This window comes from Buteo buteo, chromosome 10 (assembly GCF_964188355.1).
Source record: "Buteo buteo chromosome 10, bButBut1.hap1.1, whole genome shotgun sequence".
NCBI classification, from domain to species: Eukaryota; Metazoa; Chordata; class Aves; order Accipitriformes; family Accipitridae; genus Buteo; species Buteo buteo.
In genome coordinates, this window is record NC_134180.1 from 30,598,918 (window position 1) to 30,617,740 (window position 18,823).

Below are 18,823 nucleotides of genomic sequence, written 5' to 3' on the forward strand. Positions count from 1 at the left end.
TCCCTACCAAAGTCCCAACCTCAAAACTTTCTAGTCAGTCATGAGATATTCGACAGCCTCATGTCCTTTTTATTTTGTTTAGAGAGGTTCTCCACTCTTCCAGAAGCATGCCTGTTTGTGCATGTCCCTCTTCTTCCATCTATAAAGACAGGCATACATCAATGTTTCAGTTTTACAATGCTTCAGTATGTGAGTCGTCATCTCCAGGAAGCTGGGAAATGATGATATGCATGTCATCCATAACAAGATTAGAGAATACATTGCCATGTTGGTGCATAATACAGGTATATGCTGAAGTCTCATCAATTAGGGTACTATAATGAGGATAGAACTGCTCTCATGTTTAACACAAAGACATGCCAAATCCTTTACCAAATTGCCTATACTGAATATGTCCTATTACACAACACCCTGTTTCAGTCCCATGAACTCATAGAAACTTTGGCTCCTTCAGCTCCTGAGATTCCCAGCCATACAATTGCCTTCCTGCCTCTTTCCTCCCTGCCTATACATCTTTGTTTTGCTCACAAAGCAGAGTTCAGTGGATTTCCTGTCCCCCCTCACAGGCCATTACCCTTAAAGCAACATTGTTTGGCTGCAGTAAGGATCTATCTTAAAAACGAAGAAAGCAGTAGGAAGAACGATTGCAGTCAGCCAAGACTAGAAGTCTCCAAAAAATGGGTCTTGGGGCTCACATATACTCGGCTCACCAGGAAAAGGTGGAAGGAAGCATGTAGACCGTTACCTCTGAGCTTATAAACTCTGACCTAGTTACTAATCTCCTTCACCTCTTCCTCACCCTCCCTGATCTGCTCCACCATTCTGCGGTTGCTTCTTTACTCCTCCTGCCAGCAGGCTGCAGCTCACCCCTTCCATCTTCATCTCCCCTTGTCCCAGGCACTCTCCCAAGCAGCTCCTTTAACGCATGCTCCTCTAACCCACTCACCCCCGAATCTTCTCTGATAGCCCCTGCAAAACCCAGGCTCCTACTTGTCTTTTACTTTCTCTTTTATTCCCTTCTCATTGATTGCCTACTTGCCAGAAGACCAGGTCCTCAGCCCCTCCTGACCCTTCCCGCCCTGCCTGCGAGTCTCAAGAGCTTTTGGAAACGTGAAGCTTGGGACAAAGGGCAGTGTCAGGGCTGTGCCTGCACCAGGACGTTGCTTTCCTGATAGGCATGTGTGCGTATTTTGCACATGGTCATACATTTTAAGGCAGGGAGGTTTTTTCTGTGACACAGGGGATCTGCACCAGGCACCACACAGCAACAGCATCACCAATGAAACTGCTTCCATTTCTAGGTAAGTGAAATCTCCTTCCCCGAGGAGCAAGTGGCAGGTGGGAAGGGAGCAGGGTCTGTCAAGGAGAAATGAGTGGGTTGGAGATGGTGGAGAGCTGCTGGGTTCACGGGACTGAAAGTCCCCGTAGTTTTGATCAGTGCTGCTACCAGATTCGGTAATTGCATCGTTAAGATCATCCCAAAAACAAATCCCAAAAATGCCAGTCTTTATATCACTGTGGGTTTTGGTCTGTAAAAAAAAGAAATATTGTGGATTTCCATGGGTTTGGTTTTGGTTGTTTTTTTCCTCTCCATCTGCTTGGGAGATTTTTTGATTTCACATGTTATGAACAGTAAAATGACAACAGAATCCCACAGGTTTCTGTTTTAATCTCTGGAAGATGGTCGCCTCTCTCAAAAACAGAGGGAAGAGATTAAACTTGGTGATACCTAAATTGATTTAGATCATATATAATTGTGGAAAAATTGTGTGTAATTTTTAGTCTTTTGAATTTTTCATGAAATTTTAATTTTTCCAAGAAAACAACGCCTCAGTGAGATTTCCTGAAACAATGTAACCTGTAATTGTAACGCTAGGCTAGCAAATATCCAGAATAATATTTGGGTAGGGAAAAGCAGAACTCCAGGGGAAGAGAGCATACAAAACGGTCTTCGTGTTCTGTGACTTTTGTTATGTCCTGCTAACAATTTATAAAGTACAAAGTAGAAAACTTACTGTCCCTTCCAAGTTAACTGCTTCATTTCTAACCTATTACAGGGTGTGTATAATTACTCAATGAGTTGTTAGTTTTCTCAAAGGGAGAGATTCCTTTTTTCTTTGTGTTAAAAACCATATGCATTCATATAATGGGAAAGCAGTTAGTTAGACCATTTAGGAATCATCCAGTGGATGGAAAAAAGTAGACAATACTTTCCTAACATGGAAGCAGTATTTTAAGAGATTAACTTTAAAGAATTTGGATAAGTTTTTAAACCCTAATGTCATAGTGCTGTAAATACTGTGACATGTAATTTTCATCTCTCATACCATGCACATGTGTTAGCTATGCAAGTATGGAAGTGCTTATAAAAATAAAAACTCTGATCAGGGGAACCCTCTTTGGTATTTTTCACTTGATATGTGTAGGGCAGTTTGGATTATGCTTAACACATAGTTCAGAGTGCAAATTCCAGTCTGTGCCTTACTGGAAAGTACTAGAGAGCGTTGAAAGCCTTTCAAATGTTTTCCCCAGATCACTGAGTAACTTCTATGTTGTTTACCAGTTTTATACCGGTTAAGCACACATACAAGTTCTTAATCTACAGTGTGTCCTGTTTCTGGCCCCTGGGTTTACCAAAGAAATCCCTGTAGTCGGTGGTCCTTGCCCCATCGTGCGATATAGCTGAGACAGTGATGATGTTTAGTTCACTGGAATACAGCAATTTTGTGGATATCTTTTGCCCAAATCTGGTTTTAGAGTTTGGAATGAAGTTTTTGGATAAAGAAACAAGTCTGATTTTCCTTTGTTCCAGTTCTGATTTCCAGTCTGCTGGACTATGGCTGCACTTCTGCAAGCTGCAACATAACATGCCACAAAGATGCCAGGTGTGAAGTTCGGGGTGGGACAACAGGCTGCTATTGCTCCCAAGGATACACAGGAGATGGCATAAGATTCTGTTACGGTAAACAGATTTTACCTGTATGCATTTCTGTTATGTGCTTGCTTGAAAAACTTACTCAAGAGCCCATTAACTCAGGGATTAAACTTTGTGTCATAACACCTTACACTAATGTATTCTCAAAGCCAAAAACTTCAGCAGTTTCTGAGAAATTCTACAACTTACTCTCAGCCTAGTATTTTAATATAGCATACTGTGCATCTCGGATGAGTATGACCTGTTTTCCAGCTTTTCTTTTCCATGAGAGATGCTGATGTATCTTCTCTGATTTACTGTCAGCAATTTCCCTTGTGACTCAGGACTTCCGAAGCTTGGAGTTGGCATGACTGCTGCTTTACAGCCCTCACATCTCATCCACACACATGTAGTGCTAGGCTGCTCTTCCCAGCAGCTGATCATGATCAAATAATACAGCTCCTGGGCTACTCTAGAAGACTGAGGAGGAGGGCTACTCCACAGAGACTTGCCCGTGTGTGAGGCCAATGTTAATTTTTCTGCTACAGCTGCTTGCAAGGGAAATATGCCAGAAATTCTACAGAGGGGTCTGCCTCTGGATACCTTTATCTTCCATCCAAAGAAAAGGATATTTTCCTTGCCTTCATTTTTGACTTGTCCTCCACTATGAATAGCTCTAGTACTTATTTCCACCATTAGATAAAGCAATGCCCAGCTGCAGGCAGGCTGAAATTCATATGAGTCTTGTCAGTTTTTCATTGTCCTGAGAAGTAGTTATGAATATTAACCATCTGCTTGGTCAGTTTTCGTGTTTCATGCAACTCGGGAAATTTAGAAGTAACAGAGGCACTTCAGTTTGGTATGAGCACAGGTAAGCGGCCCACCTTTAGTTTGGATATTTATAGCTCATTTGCCATGATGTACTTGGAAGTGTGCTTGTTTTAGGAAAATTTAGAATGCGAAGACCTTTTTTCTAAGGAAGCTGCCTACCCTTTTATAAACTGAGAATGCTTAGAGAGAAATATAGCTGTCTAAAATAATAAACAATAAGGAATCACAAAAATCATAGAATAATTTAATTCGAAGAGACCTCTGGACATCATCTGGTCCAACTCCCCACTCGGAGAAGGCCCTACTTAGACAAAGTTGCTCAGGGCCTTGTCCAGCCAAGTTTTGAGTATCTCCAAGGATGAAGACTGCACATCTCTCTGGGCCCCTGTTCCAGTGTCTGACTACCATAATTTTGAAAACTTTTGTCTGATATCTAGTTGAGGTTTCTCTTGTTGCAGCTTGTAACTTTTGCCTCTCATGTGCACTTACCACTGTACATTTCTAACAATGGTTTAGTTTCATCTCCTTTATAAACCCCCGTGACCCCCATTAGGTAGCTGTAGACAACAGTGTGATTTCCCCTTTGCCTTCTCTTCTTAAGCCTGAACAAACACTGTTCTCTCAGCCTCTTCTTTGCATCGTGTGTCATGTAGTCACTAAACATATTTCTTGAATTTAATGCTAACCTTGCCCTAAATATAGGTCAATCGTTATTTGTCTATTGAGCTGGTCAAAAGAAAATAAGAAGAAATGACCTTCACCGCACTAGTATTGTATTTGCACTAATTCAATTTTACTACCATGAGTAAGCTGGTTGATTTGAAAGTTAAGTGCACATTATGTTTGCAGAGTCAAGGGCCTACGCTTGTGAATAATGCAGAGAAAGATGAAAACCAAGTCAATTTTTAGCAATACTACCTGGAACAAATGAAACCGCCACTTACTTATCTACCATGATCAGGTATCCACTATATTGTCTGTACTTTTCTAGAAAGTTATGATTATGAATCATCAATTAAATTTTTGGTAAAGATACCTGTTGTTCTTCACTGACATTACTGATGTTCTTAAATCCATCCATTATATATGTATCCATTATGGCATCATTAAATCCATTTGTTTGAGGATGGATTTTTCTTACCTCCCATGTTCTTTTTTCTCATACAGTATCTTTTTCTTACTTTCTTTTTTGCCTGTATTTTCTTAGGGAAATCTAAATTCTAAAGTCGTAAAAACATTTATTGATCATTTAAAGAACATTCAATACAGTGAAATATACATTCACAAATCTTGTGAATCAATTAATTGTTTATTAAGAATTATACTAAGTGTTTGGAAACTCAATCTTTAAAATAAAATTTCCAATGTCAGTCCAAACAAATCAGCTACTAGATGTATTTGTGGTGCTTTGGAGTTAAGTGGCAATGGTTTGAAGCAAGCCTCGTGTCCGGAGACCAATGTTTTCTCTGCTAAAATACCTCAACAACCACCAAAGTCACTCACCCTCCAGCTAAGCAGCAAAGCTTGTATCAGAACTATGTGGCTGTCATGCCTAAAAGAGAGACAACATTTCTCTAGGGCAGCATGTTACAGGGTGCATTATTAATATTGGGTAGTAGTCCTCTAATAGCATAAACAAGTAACCTGAATTTTAATTGGGTAGGCTGTAAAAAGGATTAGAAATATAGGCTAAACCCCATCATAAATAGTTTAAAGCTACCAAAATGTAAAGCAAAGCCTCAGTTGTTTAATGATGTATTAGACCTTGCTCTTCTGTGTGGTGAAAGTGGCAGGTATATCTGCTGTTCTGGAGATAGCTACCCATTTTTCTTCAGTTAATAATCAAGCTTTTACAATGATAGTCCAGCCACCTTCAAAGGAGATCATCAATTATGTGCTAATACAGGCATTTTCTAAAAAGTATATATTGTACGTTGTGTTTACATATTTGCCCTTTTAGTTACTTATCCAGGTTGTGAGAGTTGTAATTACTGTCAACAACATTAGTAATGTCACATAGCGTAGAACCAAATTCTTCATTGTGCTTATCCTGGTAGACTATTAAACCAGAACAGTTGTTGTTTTGAGGGTTTATTCTGGAACAAGCAATTCAAATTCTTTCTCCTTATAAAAATGTTGAACAACAAAAAATGCCAGTTTTCAGGTTAGTCCTCTTAAGCTTATATAGCCGGAAAACTGTCCCCTTTTATTTATAGGTACATTCTCTTTTTTTTTAAAAGGTTTACATTTGTTTCTCTACTTTCACTTGCTTGTAACACCTCTTAAATACTTGTAAAAGTTATTTCTTTGCTAGCTCTGTCTTTTCAATGTGATAAACTTAGACATTTTCCCTTGAGTTTACTGTGCTGCAAAAGGCAATAATGCCCTGTTACATTTATTTCCTAGCGCCATTATTGATGAATCATGAATCACTGATGTCAGCATACCTTAGGAATGGGGTTTGTTAGTTTTTACTTTCCTCCCTTTGCCAGCTGGCTAAGTGACTGCAGAGAGCTCAAGATTATTGGATTTGCTGTGTATAGATAAAGACATATAGATATGAATTTAATTTCCTGGTGTCAAAGTCATGGCTTTTAAAATAATTATCCTCTTACAATCTTTCCCACAAGATTTCAACCACTTTAAATTAGGTCATGTTTTGGACTTTCCAAAGGCATACTTTGGCCAGTCTAACAAAAAAACTAATCCTCTTCATAATCTCATTGTCTTCAGTAAGAATATGTGAAGGAATGCACACAGTCAGGAGAATAAGTGATTGTGGGATCTGGCCTCTTTTATATATTGGAATTATAACTTACATAGCAATAAATTCCTTCTGTACAGTATCTTCCAGAAAGCCATAAATGAGTCACCTTGTCAAGCTTTACACCTGTGAGGTACAAAATACTATCCCATTCTTCTTAATTCTTCTTTTGTATTTATATTCCTTGCTTTATGTAGTATTAGGTGAGAGAGAACAGCCTCTGAAAATATAACTATTTGCCTTGTAGGACTCCATTCTTGGGCAGATGTGTATTCTGAATGTAATGCATGAGGCTTTAGCTTCACATTATCATATACCTAATTGAAGTAGCACAGCTAGAGCTCTTGGCATAAAAATAAAAATATATCCAGATAAGACTGATTTATAGTCAAGTGAACTTCCTCTTGTGCAAAAATGCCATGGATTTTTTACAGATAAATAGTGTATATTTGCCACCTTTGTAAATCTATTTCTTTATATAAAAAGTCAGCCATATAAATTAGATGTTGCTCATAATCTCAGCTTTCTTCCAAAAGAAAATTAAAGGAAACAAAGAAAATTTCAGATCCTTTAGAGAAGACTGTGGTGGAAGTAAAACTTCATAGAAGCCAATATTTTATTTTTAAAACAGGGAAAAATGAGTTGGCATCATTGATGCTTTCCTAAGCAGCTCTGCTGTTTCAATACTGGCTGCGTCTTGATTGCTGACTGCCAATTTGCTGCTTTGCTGGCACACTGCAGGAAATTAAAGTAAACAGTGTGATCACAGTGTTTACTTTAACTTTGTAAAATACGGAAGGAAAATGAAGCAGTGCTGTTTGTTCCAGGAGGGTAGGGAGGCAAGCAGGAAAAGTCTGAACACAATATCCCTCCCAGATATCCCCTCACAATATTCCCTTGTAAATGTCACTTGCAAATTATACTGCAAAATTAATCAGTCTTACTTGTAAAATAGTTACAGCTCTTCCAGAAATAGTGAGCAGGGACTTAGGCTATCAGGCAAGCTTTGTACTGAAGTAAGGCACTGACTTTTTCTGAAGGGCAGTGTAGGAGGATTTATCATTTTCCAGAGGCAAAAAATACATCAGTGCAAAGTGGTATTTTATATCAAAATACAGAATCCCTGTTAGAACACAAGGTAATTTGTGTAAACTCAGCTGAATCAAATTCAAAGCCTACTCAATATCTGAACATAAACATATTTTCTTGTTTTACTGAGGGTCATACAACCAACCCTCTGGCTTTTGCCAGCTGTAAAAAGGACCTTTCCTGTGAGACATCAGCTCCTTGCTCTAAAGTGATGTCACTGTGTCCCATCATCAACTTTTACTGCAGTCACTGAATTTGTTTTGATTCACTGGTGTCACCATTGCCGTTCTGCAGCACCCAACTGGTGTATAGTTTTGAGGGAAATTTTACTTTTCAGATTAACATGACCCTGTAAAACCACTGTGCATAATAATTTCATTCTATCCAGAAATGTCCTTCAATAGAAAATGATCTAATCCAAATTGCTGATTCACCAGAGGAGAATTTTTTTTTTTTTCTTCTTACCAGCAGGCATACATCACTGGATGTCACTTCTGTGTTTACCAAATAGTCTGAAATCACTGATACGGAAGATCCAATCCACACACTTCCTAAATTCATTTCACTGCTATCAGTTACCACAAGCTATAAAAAGGCAAATTGCAGCTGCTCTAGCATAGCACAGCAGGAGAAAGATATGTCTTAGCCAAACACAAATAACAGGGCTCAACACAGTGGGTGACAGCTTGGAAAACTTGGGATGTGCTACGCAGGAGGCCAAAGCAGACCACTGATTCTGAGCCCTTTTGACATGCTTCTCATAGCCTCTGGGCTCATCTCTCACTCTTCCTTACCCTTTTTCCTTTCCCTCCCTCCTCCTGTGTCTCCTACTCTCTGCCGCTTTGCCTTGAAATTCTGCTGGATCTTTTACATGGTTTCAGGGCGGAGCATGGTAAAACCAGAGTGTGGGCTGTGTGAAAGGGCAGTAGTCATCTTTGAATACAGAATTCCTACTCCAAGTTTACGTGTCTGGCTTTTTGGTGATCCTAAGAAGGGTTAGGAGGCACCATCCTGTTTGTTGCACATGTGGGTATTATATTTAATTAAGCCCATGCCCTCAGGGTTCCTCTCCAGGGGACAGAAAGTTTTCTTCCCTTCCATGTCTTCATCAGTCCAGTCATAATATAGCTGAATGTTTTTCACCTTTTCTTGAACTGCAGAGATTGACCCCTGAGCTGTGCGGTGTTACCCAGCTGAGGTATCTTGATGCCACTCCAAGATCAAACCGGTAGACAGGTCATGGAATTGAAAAGCCTGGACAAATTAGCCAGGAGGATTTGATATTCTGGTGCATGACAGTCCCCTTGCCTGGGAAAGCGTGGGTGTTAAGGTATAGGTTAACATAGCAGGTTCCTGGCCATTTGGGGACTGACAGCTTTATGTACAGCTTTTGCTTTTTCATGTGCAAGATGTTACACTTTTCTGTGAATTTGGGAAGGGTTTGATGTCTATGATGTGTGTAGACTACTGGGGACTAACCAGCTGTTGCATGGTTGCCTTCCAGTTGCAAAAGACGGAGATATGTTTATGGTCCTGGAAATAGCCATACCCTTGGCTAACATTGTTAGTCGAAACAGGTTTTGTAGAGTTGACTTTACTTTTTATAATTGAAATTGCTTATTGTAACTAGCTACTATTGGAAGTATATTTTAGTTGAAGCCTTAAGAGTAGATGGGGAACTTGAAAGGGGAGAGCATGTTATAACAGTGCCTGGTGATGTATGAGAACATTAGTCAGATGGAAAGCAGTGCAGGATGTTTGAAGTAACAATACGATCCTGCTGAATAAGACACAGTGGGGGCTGTCTTACTCCAATTGTCTTACCTCTGTAAATGGCTGAGTCCATAAAATTTTGACGTTTTATGCATTCAAAGTGCCAAATCCAGTTTTCTCACTCATAGGAAAAAATCCCTCCCAGTTTCTCACTTGAATGAGACAGAGAGAAATCTTCAGAGGTTTAGCTCTCCTTCCTACTGCCAGAAAACACAGTTTGCCTGGGCCAGAGATACAGCCCACTATAACCATTTGTAGGATTGACCCTGCATTTGATAAGCCTTGGACCAAGCCCATGATAGACTCATTACATTCACAGATTTAAGCCCCCCTGCCCCCCCAAAAAAGCAGCTCTATCTTTTTTCCCATGGTTTTTGTTTACATTTTCTTGAAATGTTACTTTGAGCATGATTAAAATACAGTAATGCATTTTTTGAATGGGCCAGAAAAAAACAAAACTTCCTCTTGTTACATCTTTAATTGTATCCAGTCTCTTTTTTAAGTTAGTCCTGTTTGCATCTAAAAAGAGTTTTAAAAATGTGTGTAGATGATGTGGTAGAAAAGAGTTATTTGTCTCTCTCAAAAATGTACCCAAATGTTCAAGCTGATCAGCTGCACATGGATGGTTTCTTATATGTTTAATTCAAAATGTGTTTTAACCCTTGCCAAGTAATGCTAATTTCCTTTCTTGAGAAAATACTCTTTTCATCCTGCTTTATGGTACTAAGAATCAATCAACATGTTACATGTTTAGAGGATGTGGGAAAATTTGTTTAAGTAGCTTTAAACTTATTATTTCAGAGTCTGCTTATTTTGTGTTTACTAGAGATATGATTCACTTCCTGTATCTCTAGCATCTGAAGCGGTCCCAAAAGGTCCATCAGTAACAATGCATTCTTCTCACTTGCTGGTTTAAAGTAAAAGGGTGGAAGAGATTTCCAGAACAGTTATACTCATACATGTATATTAAATGTACACAATTGTGTACACAGGGACCTATGTAAAGTAGGTATGTGAATAAAAAGTAACCTTTTCCATGAAAAAAATGCAAAGCCATCTCAAAGTTGCTTTTTTTTACTCATTCAGTGGTTGTATAGTTGAAATTAGCTTTTGCTAAGGAAAGACTGGGATTTATTGGAAAGAAATTGCTTCCATAAATTCCATTTCCTTGAGACATCTTCTGTAGGTAGGTTTGCACACGCTAGAGCCCGCCATCAGATTCTGCAGCTGCCCTTGGGGCTATGAAGTTAATGTTACCCACATAACAAGGAAAGTATCATAAGGCATTACACACATAAGAGACCATGATGTAATTTCTGCACCGCTACATTGATTTACATATAATATCCCACCAATGTGACACACTCATTTTACTTTTGTCTCTGTTCAATAAGCCATAGAGTTGAATAGTAGAAAAGTGTTCTCTTTAGGATTGTTTTTGCTTTTTTTTGTTTGTTTTCCTCTTCTAGAATAAACTGGCCAGGAGTGGTGAAGTTGTCTGTAACCTCATTTGAAATGTGTAATTTATCTAGGATGATATGCTGGTGCACAATTTTTCTGTGTATGACTGTGAAAAATTGCCAACTGAGCTGTTGGCAGACAGAATATCAAACCCTGCTCAGCCCTGTGTGTATGAAAGACTTTAAAAAGGTAATTGACACTTTGGGCCTCTATTTGCCAAAGAAAGAGATAATGACGTTCTCCAAGAAGATTAGAATCTAACCAAACATTGTGGTCTAAACATAGAGCACAAAGCCAGGTGATGTTTGTGAAAATGCTGCTGAGCTGCAGAAGGAGGAGGAGGGGGCTGAAGGACTGCAATTTTGCACTGTATATTTTTTAGGTACACAGATTTAATTTAGAGATTATGGCTTGAAAACGAAATTTACAGTATGTGTGTTTTTCGGCGATAAGAAATTGATTTTGTGACCTTGGTACACACTAATTGAAATATCTGGCACTATGTTTTGCTGAGGTTAAAGGAAGCCATATACGCCTGGAACCGCATTCTTCTTTCACCTTGAACTGCGCAGTTAATCACAACCACAATCACTGGCAGGAAGGAAGCTGCTGTTTTGCTGTGGTACAAGGAAGCTGAATAATCTCTGTTCATTGTCTAATGGATAGGTGGTTGTGCGATTACTTCAGGCGAAGTTTAAGAGATTCACGATAACTTCAAAATGGAGACTTCTGGTGGAATTAACGTTCCATGAGCACCAGGGGCCGGAGCTTCACCTGCTGCCGTGCAGCGGACAGAGCGAGCAGGCAGGTCTGCACGGCAGAGGCGTGGGGGATTCTCCTTTCATCTATCTGCCCACCGCAGGCGTGGCTGCTCATTTAGGGCTAAGACAGCTCTGTCCTGCGCTCTTTGCCGCTGTGCCAGGAGATGATACAGGGAAAAGGCTCTCTGGTTGTGCTTTTCCGCATGCTGTTCACTGGCGGGGAGGAGAGAGCAGCACATGGGCTGCTCTGCCCTTGGACTGTTATTCCTGTGCATCCTCCCGCTCGAAAGGCCAGTTGTAGTGTTTAGGAACAGCAGCTATGCCCCAAGGGACTCTGCTGGTCTCTTTTTGATTTAATATGTCTGCTTTATTTAACCGGGTTTCTGTCTTAGCTTAGACTTGTACAACTGTGACAGTCTAAAGTTGTCTATAAACTAGTGTGGCAGGGTGTCCCATTATTTTCCTTATTACTTAATGTTGCACATTTGTAACGTTGGCACAGGATCATGTTTTTCAAAAAGGAAAATGAAAGCTCCTGAAAAGCCTTGACAATAAATGGTTATTTGCTCAAAAACAGCTGAGTCCAATCTTTGTTTATGTTAGTAGGCTTCATGTAATGGTGTGGCAATAAAGAAAAATAGCTCTTCAGGATATGCATTGGCTTTTATGTTTTATTTGTAATGAAAGCTATGCACATAGGCAGCAATCTACATAAGTTACAGTGAGGGAGAACATAAGCATAGATGTTGACTCGCATGTTTATATATTTAATATTTATTTGCGGCAAAGTGTCTGAATCTCAATTTTAAAGAATGTGAAATTAGGCTGAGGTATTGCAGTTTTCATTCCCAGAAACTTACCAAAGGCAGACTAAGAGAAAAGGTGAATTCGTCCTGCACCTACAGGACACGGCTGCTTCTCTCCTGCCCCATCTGCGCAGAGGAGTTGCAGGTCCGTTCCCACGACTGTTGCCCTGTCTTCTCATGTTCAGTCCCACGCTGGGAGAGAAGCCAGTGACCCTCACTGCCCTCCTAATGTTGTAATGGCTTTTGGGTATCCCCAAAGTTCAAATGGGCTGAGGGCAGCACAGCCCTGGCTCACAGGTTGCATCAGGAGTGTCATGGGGGGCAGGGAGTTATTGCAGCAGTGATCTCTGCGTCACATGAAAGTCTTCATCACTGATCTCTGTAACATCAGAGGCCCTAAAGAAATGCCAGAGAAGCTCTTCAGGATGTTGGCAAGAACTGAAAGAGAAGTTCAGCTAAGCTCTGCAGGCCTAAATAGGAGCTCTGAGCCTTGCGTTAGTTCTTTGTGGTGATGGGAATGGAGTAGGTGGAAGTACAGTGGAGTCCTTGCCTTATTTCTTGTCTTGAATAAATCATTTTGGCAGCTAGCATTGATCCTGAGGAAGCTCTGCCTTTTCAAAATCAGCCTGTAAGAAGTTCAGAAGGGAGATCAGTGGAAGCTGGAGGCACTCAGTTGAACAGGTTCAGGCCCTTTGTACCTATCCAAAATATTTCATTATTTAGAGCTATGATAAAGCATGCATCAATTCATAAATATGACCCACTATGCAATACAAAAATATCAATATTTCTGTCCCATTGTGTCAGGGATATCTGATGCATAAGGAAGAATTTCATCTGCTTAACTACTACAGAGAAAATGGGAGAAGCAAATAGCCTTCAAGACTGTATTGACTTGAAAGGAGAGATGGGGAGAAGTTTCTAAAACTTAACACAGCTTTTTGTCTGGGCCAATCAAAATAGAAACTATGCGGGGGAGCAGTTGTAAACGATGCAGAGCTGCGATTTGGCTGCTTTTTTAGGGTTGTCATGAAAATCTTGGTATTATGATTCCACAAAGCTTTCATCATACTCAGCTCCATGGTTAAAATCTAGGAAATTTTTAGTAAAGCTGTCTTTAGAAAATGAGGTCGCTTCAGGGGTGCATCATACAGCATCACTGCTCTCACAGGAGAAGCTAGATATTCAGTCCTAGGTGTGTCGGGACACAGTGGTGGGCTGCAGAAGTGTTGAGCTCCATTTGTATCATTTTGCACAGGAGGGCTGAGGCTTAGAAGGATGTCAAAGGAGAGCCTGGGATAATATTTACACAGCTGTGGGCTGCAAAGAAAAGAACTGTTAACTGAACTTTTTGTACATCCTCTTGAATAAACAGGTAGTATGCTAATACCACCAAATGCTTCTTGTTGGAAGGGAGGGATGTGCTAAAAGGCCTCCGGGCTGTATTCTCTGTTCTCAGAGAAAGCTATTGCAGCTTTTATTAGCTGTAAAGTGTTCTTGAATTATTACTTAAGTTTTGGCCTTAGACTGATGAACAGTCAGAAAACTTTTAACCTGACAATGGTACATTACCCTTAAGGAATGCCATGCAGACAGCAGCATTCAAGTTTAAGCTTGATACTCAAACTAGTAAGGGGTCTGTGCTGCAATAGCAGGTCTGGTTTTGAGTGCTGCAACAAAAATCCAAGTGCAGGGCTCTTGCTGCTTTCACTGGCAGCACGGTAAAAATAGTCTCTTGATAACCTGTTGCCTCTGTTCTTGTTGCAGTAAGCAATGGCGAGAGCACAGGTGAGTATAGTAATGTATTTTATTATAGTTTCCTGCAGAAGGGGTGATGCTGATGACTCTCCTCCGACAGGGAGGTGACTTGCGATTGACTCTTGCAAGCCGCAACCGCTGTAGAACACAAAGCCACAGCTAGGGGTGGATTTCCCAAAGAAATCTATGTTAAGCACTTTTTAAATTGTCTGGCTCTATCCTAGGTGCCTAACGCAGGACTAAGTTGTTTCAAAAGAATAATCCCAGTTGTGGGTGCTGAGCAATTGAATATCTGTCCCTGAAGTGCCTTTTTTTTTCCCTATCATCTGTTGGCAGTTTGGGCTTTTGATTGATTTATTGCTTTATTTTTAACTGCAAAGACCCTTTAATTAGGGAGGGGAACTATGTGAATGAGCTGGAGCTGCTGGTGGTAGCAGCTCCTTGCCGTCGGAGATTTGGTAATTAAATAAGTAGATAATATCCTCCTTATTGAGAAGATTTAGAAAATCATAAGGACTTTGCATTATTACAGTGTTTAACATCCGCAAATGGAGGAAAAAAAACCATAATGGCAATTTTCATTAGCTGCAATGCATGCGGAGGGCTCTTTTTCTTTCTTTGAACAGCCAAACACTAAACAATTCCTAAATCCCTCCTTGTTACTTATGTTCTCTTCTTGGTGGTTAAAAACCCCATAAAGCAGAAATTGAAGACTTGCTATTAAAATACTTGCTGACAGCTCCATTCAAAACATCCTTTCAAATAGTGCTATCACATCATGACTCATCTGCTATTCTGATGTAGTTGCTTTAACAACAAGCACCTTCCTTCTTGGTTAGGGCCCATCTCTTTTCATTGGAAAATTCTTCCTTTAGACGCTTTACTGAATCTCCTCTGTAAACAAGTCTTTCTGTGGTGTGGTACCGTTTGTGTCACAGAACACCTGTAACCCCCCCAAAAGCACAGGAACAGGCTCACTGGGGATGAAAAACGAGAGGCGGTCACAGCACGAGAAAGAAACCCTAGCCTTTTTGACCTCCTCACCTGGAGCGTACGGGCGCGAGCGCCCTGTGCAATTAGCGTAAGGAGTCAGGGTTTTGGGCTCAGTGTAATGACCCCACATCCCTCTGTACCCACCGTGGGCTGCAGAGCTGGGGTGCAGCACCGCGCTGACTCTGCCAGGGCCAGACCTTCGTCTGGTGTAAAGCAGCACAGCCCTGGCCATTACAGCAGAGTTATGCAGCTCCCACCAGCTGAAGACCAAACCCAGGAACGGCCTGGGGAATAAGTGGTCCCCAGTGAAGTAGGGTGAATTTCACTCTTGAAGCTTGAAGTTAGAATTATTTACAGTCACTTTAACAGGACAACAGCTGCTCTTTAGCTAGAGATGAGCCAACAGCACTGAAAGAATTTGGATCTGAATTGCAGATGGATGGATTTCAATTTGATTCAAGTAGCTGGACTGCGCGATTCTGTACTGTAAGCTCTCAAAGTCAGAGCTTGAGAGAAAAATCATTAATTTGGAAGCTGATACTCTGAAAGACTTTTATGAAGCAATATATTTTCATAGCAGACACAGATCAATTTAAAAGTAGTAATCAAGGGCCATGTGCTACGTGTTCACGGACAGAAAATGTAGAGAATCCAGCCAGAGCCAGACACTTAACATTCAGAGCATTCAGACTAGCGCTGAGGATATTGCCTCTATGGAAAATAGTATGGTTCAGAATTAAAGTATTGTGAATTTGTGAGATAATCACAATGCTGTGCAGATACAAAGATGCTGCCCAACTGCTGCCAGAAACAAGCTCAACATAACTTTTCTAGGCAAATTTGGGTTTAACTTCTGTACAAATTTTCGTGGAAGGAAAAGTCTCTGCAAATATTCCACGGAAAAAATGTGTTCAATTCTTGAGACAAAAGAGAAAATTATAATATAATAGAACCCATTGAAATGACTTTTTATCATCTTCGAAAGGCATTCTCTAAATTCAAAGTAACTACATCAGTTTTCATCAAAGGAGGTTCAGGCCCAGGAATTTTTCCCTGGCCAGTCCTAAGAATTTTATGAGATGTAACATTCCCTTAAAAAATAAAGCATCCACACATTATTGTTTTATGTCATGCAAGTAATAGCATTGTACAAAAATGAATGTTATATTTACTTCAATACTACTACAACTAAACTCCTCCTAGAAATTTTTAACCTTGCTCCCTTAGTAGTCTCTTTGGGGATGCTTATATGAAAAAAACAGTGGCCACTGGCAATGATAGGTATTTCAAAAGGCTGAATCATTTCTTCTCTTACAGCAGTCATTGACGGACTCTGCTCTGTGCTATGCTGGTCTGAAATCAGATCCTCAAGCATTCAGGATTTATACTTGGAGCCAGACATGGTTCTCACTCCTTTGCTGAAGTTGTCCTCTGTCATAAATTGAAGCAACCTGAAGGCACCTCCATATGCATTACTTATGCCCTCTAAGGTTGATTTTTCTCCAGTTTTCCACATCAATTTTTACCATCCAGGAAGGAAAGTAGGGAGTAAAGAAGTCTTTAATGGGTGGCTTTATTTTAGCTGGTGTGGTAAGGTTTTCTGTGGGAGTGACAGTGAAGTGTGGTTATCCTGAGTACCTTTTGAACTCTGTTGTCTTCCACTAAATAAAAGATATAAAAAAAAAAAGAAGGTTTTTTGAAGAGTTGAAAGTTTTGCATAAATAACCTGATGTGAAAAGTTATACTGTAAACTCACATATACTGAAGAATCCACATAGAAGGGTAATTTTACTTTGGATTGAGCCATGAAAATAATTTGACCTTGAGCTTGCATTTCCCTAGCCACCAAAGTCAAGCAAGCTCAAAAAGAAAAATAATAGGAAGCCAGCTCTCAACAGTTACAGGTCTTGTGGAATGTTTTGTTTGCTGCAACTATTCAAAAGCATTTTTATGTGAGATGTTCCTATCTGTTTTGCTTGGCTTCATTTTGAGTAATATAATGCTTTCTTAAGAAGCAAAATTTTATTTGAACTGAAGAGTCTGGTTAGACCTACAGTCTATTTTGATTTTTCTACTCCTTGGGCTATAAAGTAGTAGGGAAAGATTTGTTATAAATACACACACGTATATAGAGCATACTGTCTATGTACATTTAAAAGGCATTGAAACTACCCAAATTCCCTTAAACTATATAAAAAGTCCAAAATCTTAATTCACAAAATTTAGATTCATATCCAATTCATCATACAAATGTGTCCTATAAATGCATAAGAAATAAATAAAAATATGCTGTAGTTAAGCACTCTGCATATACTTTCACTGAAATACATTACAACAATGGAATACTTTCACAGTTTTTTCCATAGCACGCAGAGTGTAGTGCTTGAAAAAAAATCTTCTTTCTTTCATTCTGTAATGTGGTATCCATTAGGCAGCTGCTGCAGATAGCTAGAGAATTTATTTTTGCTTTTACACCTCCAAGCAGGTTCAAGTGGGGGGGTGTGGGTTGTTCATGGAGAGTTAAGTTCCTGAAAGAGCTTATTACCTCTGTGTCAGTTTTTACTACTTCTGTTCTCTTCATGTTAATAGTATAAGTAAACAAGGTATACAAAGAAAATGGCGAGATTTTTACCACTGATTTCTCCTAAGAAAAGCAACATAATATAGTGGTGTGAAGACAGATGACTTTGTATTACATTGCTATATGCTACTCTATAGCCTGCAACCAGACAAAACCTTAGAAAATTCCAAATGCTGAAATTTATTGAGACTAGAAAATGAGAGTGAAGCCTTTCCTAGGATCTTTTGGGGAAATGTGATAATTAATAATTATCTCCTAGCTGATATTGTTGTTATTTCTCTGCTCCAGCCTTTGACAGACCAGATGTAAACTGCTTTTGGCTGGTCTGTCAGTGGGTTCCCATTATTATCAGTTGGGGTATAAAACCCTCCCTCACATATTTCTATAGGTAAATCCAGTCTCTGACTCTTCCCATTCCCACCCTCTCTGCTTTCCCTCTATATAATATCTCTGTCCTGATTGGTGTTAACAACATCTAGTAATTTAGTATCATCTGTGAATTTAATTCTCAGGCTGTTCATCTCTTTTTCCAGAGCATTAATAAATATGTAAAATAAAACTGGGCTTAACACCAACTCCTGTGGCAACCCAACTGGATACCTCTTCACAGCTCAGTGCAGTGCTGTTTGTCATGACTCATTATCCTTTGTTTACATTCCTTCAGCCAGTTTTCAATCCACATGACAGCACTCTTATCCAAGACTTTATAAATTATTTTTCTAATAAGATTTTGTGAGCCACTGTATCAAATGCTATATTACAGCCCAGATATATTGCAGCCACTCTGTTCCTTCTGTACGCTAACCCAGAAAATGGTGAAGAAGCAATTACCTTTGTCTGGCATGATCTGTTGTTTGAAAATACAAACTATTTGTTGGGCATGGTTGCCGTGTTGTTCCAGATTATCTTTACACTCATAATATTTATTCCATTATTTTAGAAGAGATTAAGAGCAATCATACCAGAAGATAACCGAAGATTCTCTCTCCCTCTCTTCCCCTTTTTCTTCGAAGACTTTCAGCCAGCTATTGCTGAGATTCATACCTAGGGTTTTAAGGCAAAGGGTGCAGTTTATCCCAAACATACACCCTT

General features: G+C 39.7%; 1 protein-coding gene across 3 annotated transcripts in view; it reads left to right on the top strand.

The window, feature by feature from the left end:
- The first annotated feature begins 595 nt into the window (after positions 1-595).
- Positions 596-18,823, top strand: part of ADGRL4 (adhesion G protein-coupled receptor L4) — a 76,125-nt gene continuing 57,897 nt past the window's right edge. For 2 of the 3 annotated variants that reach the window (XM_075039154.1, XM_075039155.1), the window contains exons 1-3: positions 596-719; positions 1,241-1,301; positions 2,813-2,962. In XM_075039154.1, coding sequence (XP_074895255.1) covers positions 678-719; positions 1,241-1,301; positions 2,813-2,962 — 253 coding nt within the window. In that variant the 5' untranslated portion in view covers positions 596-677. Of the gene's footprint in view, positions 720-1,240; positions 1,302-2,812; positions 2,963-4,594; positions 4,707-18,823 lie in introns of those variants that run through there. The other variant, XM_075039157.1, reaches the window with a different exon arrangement.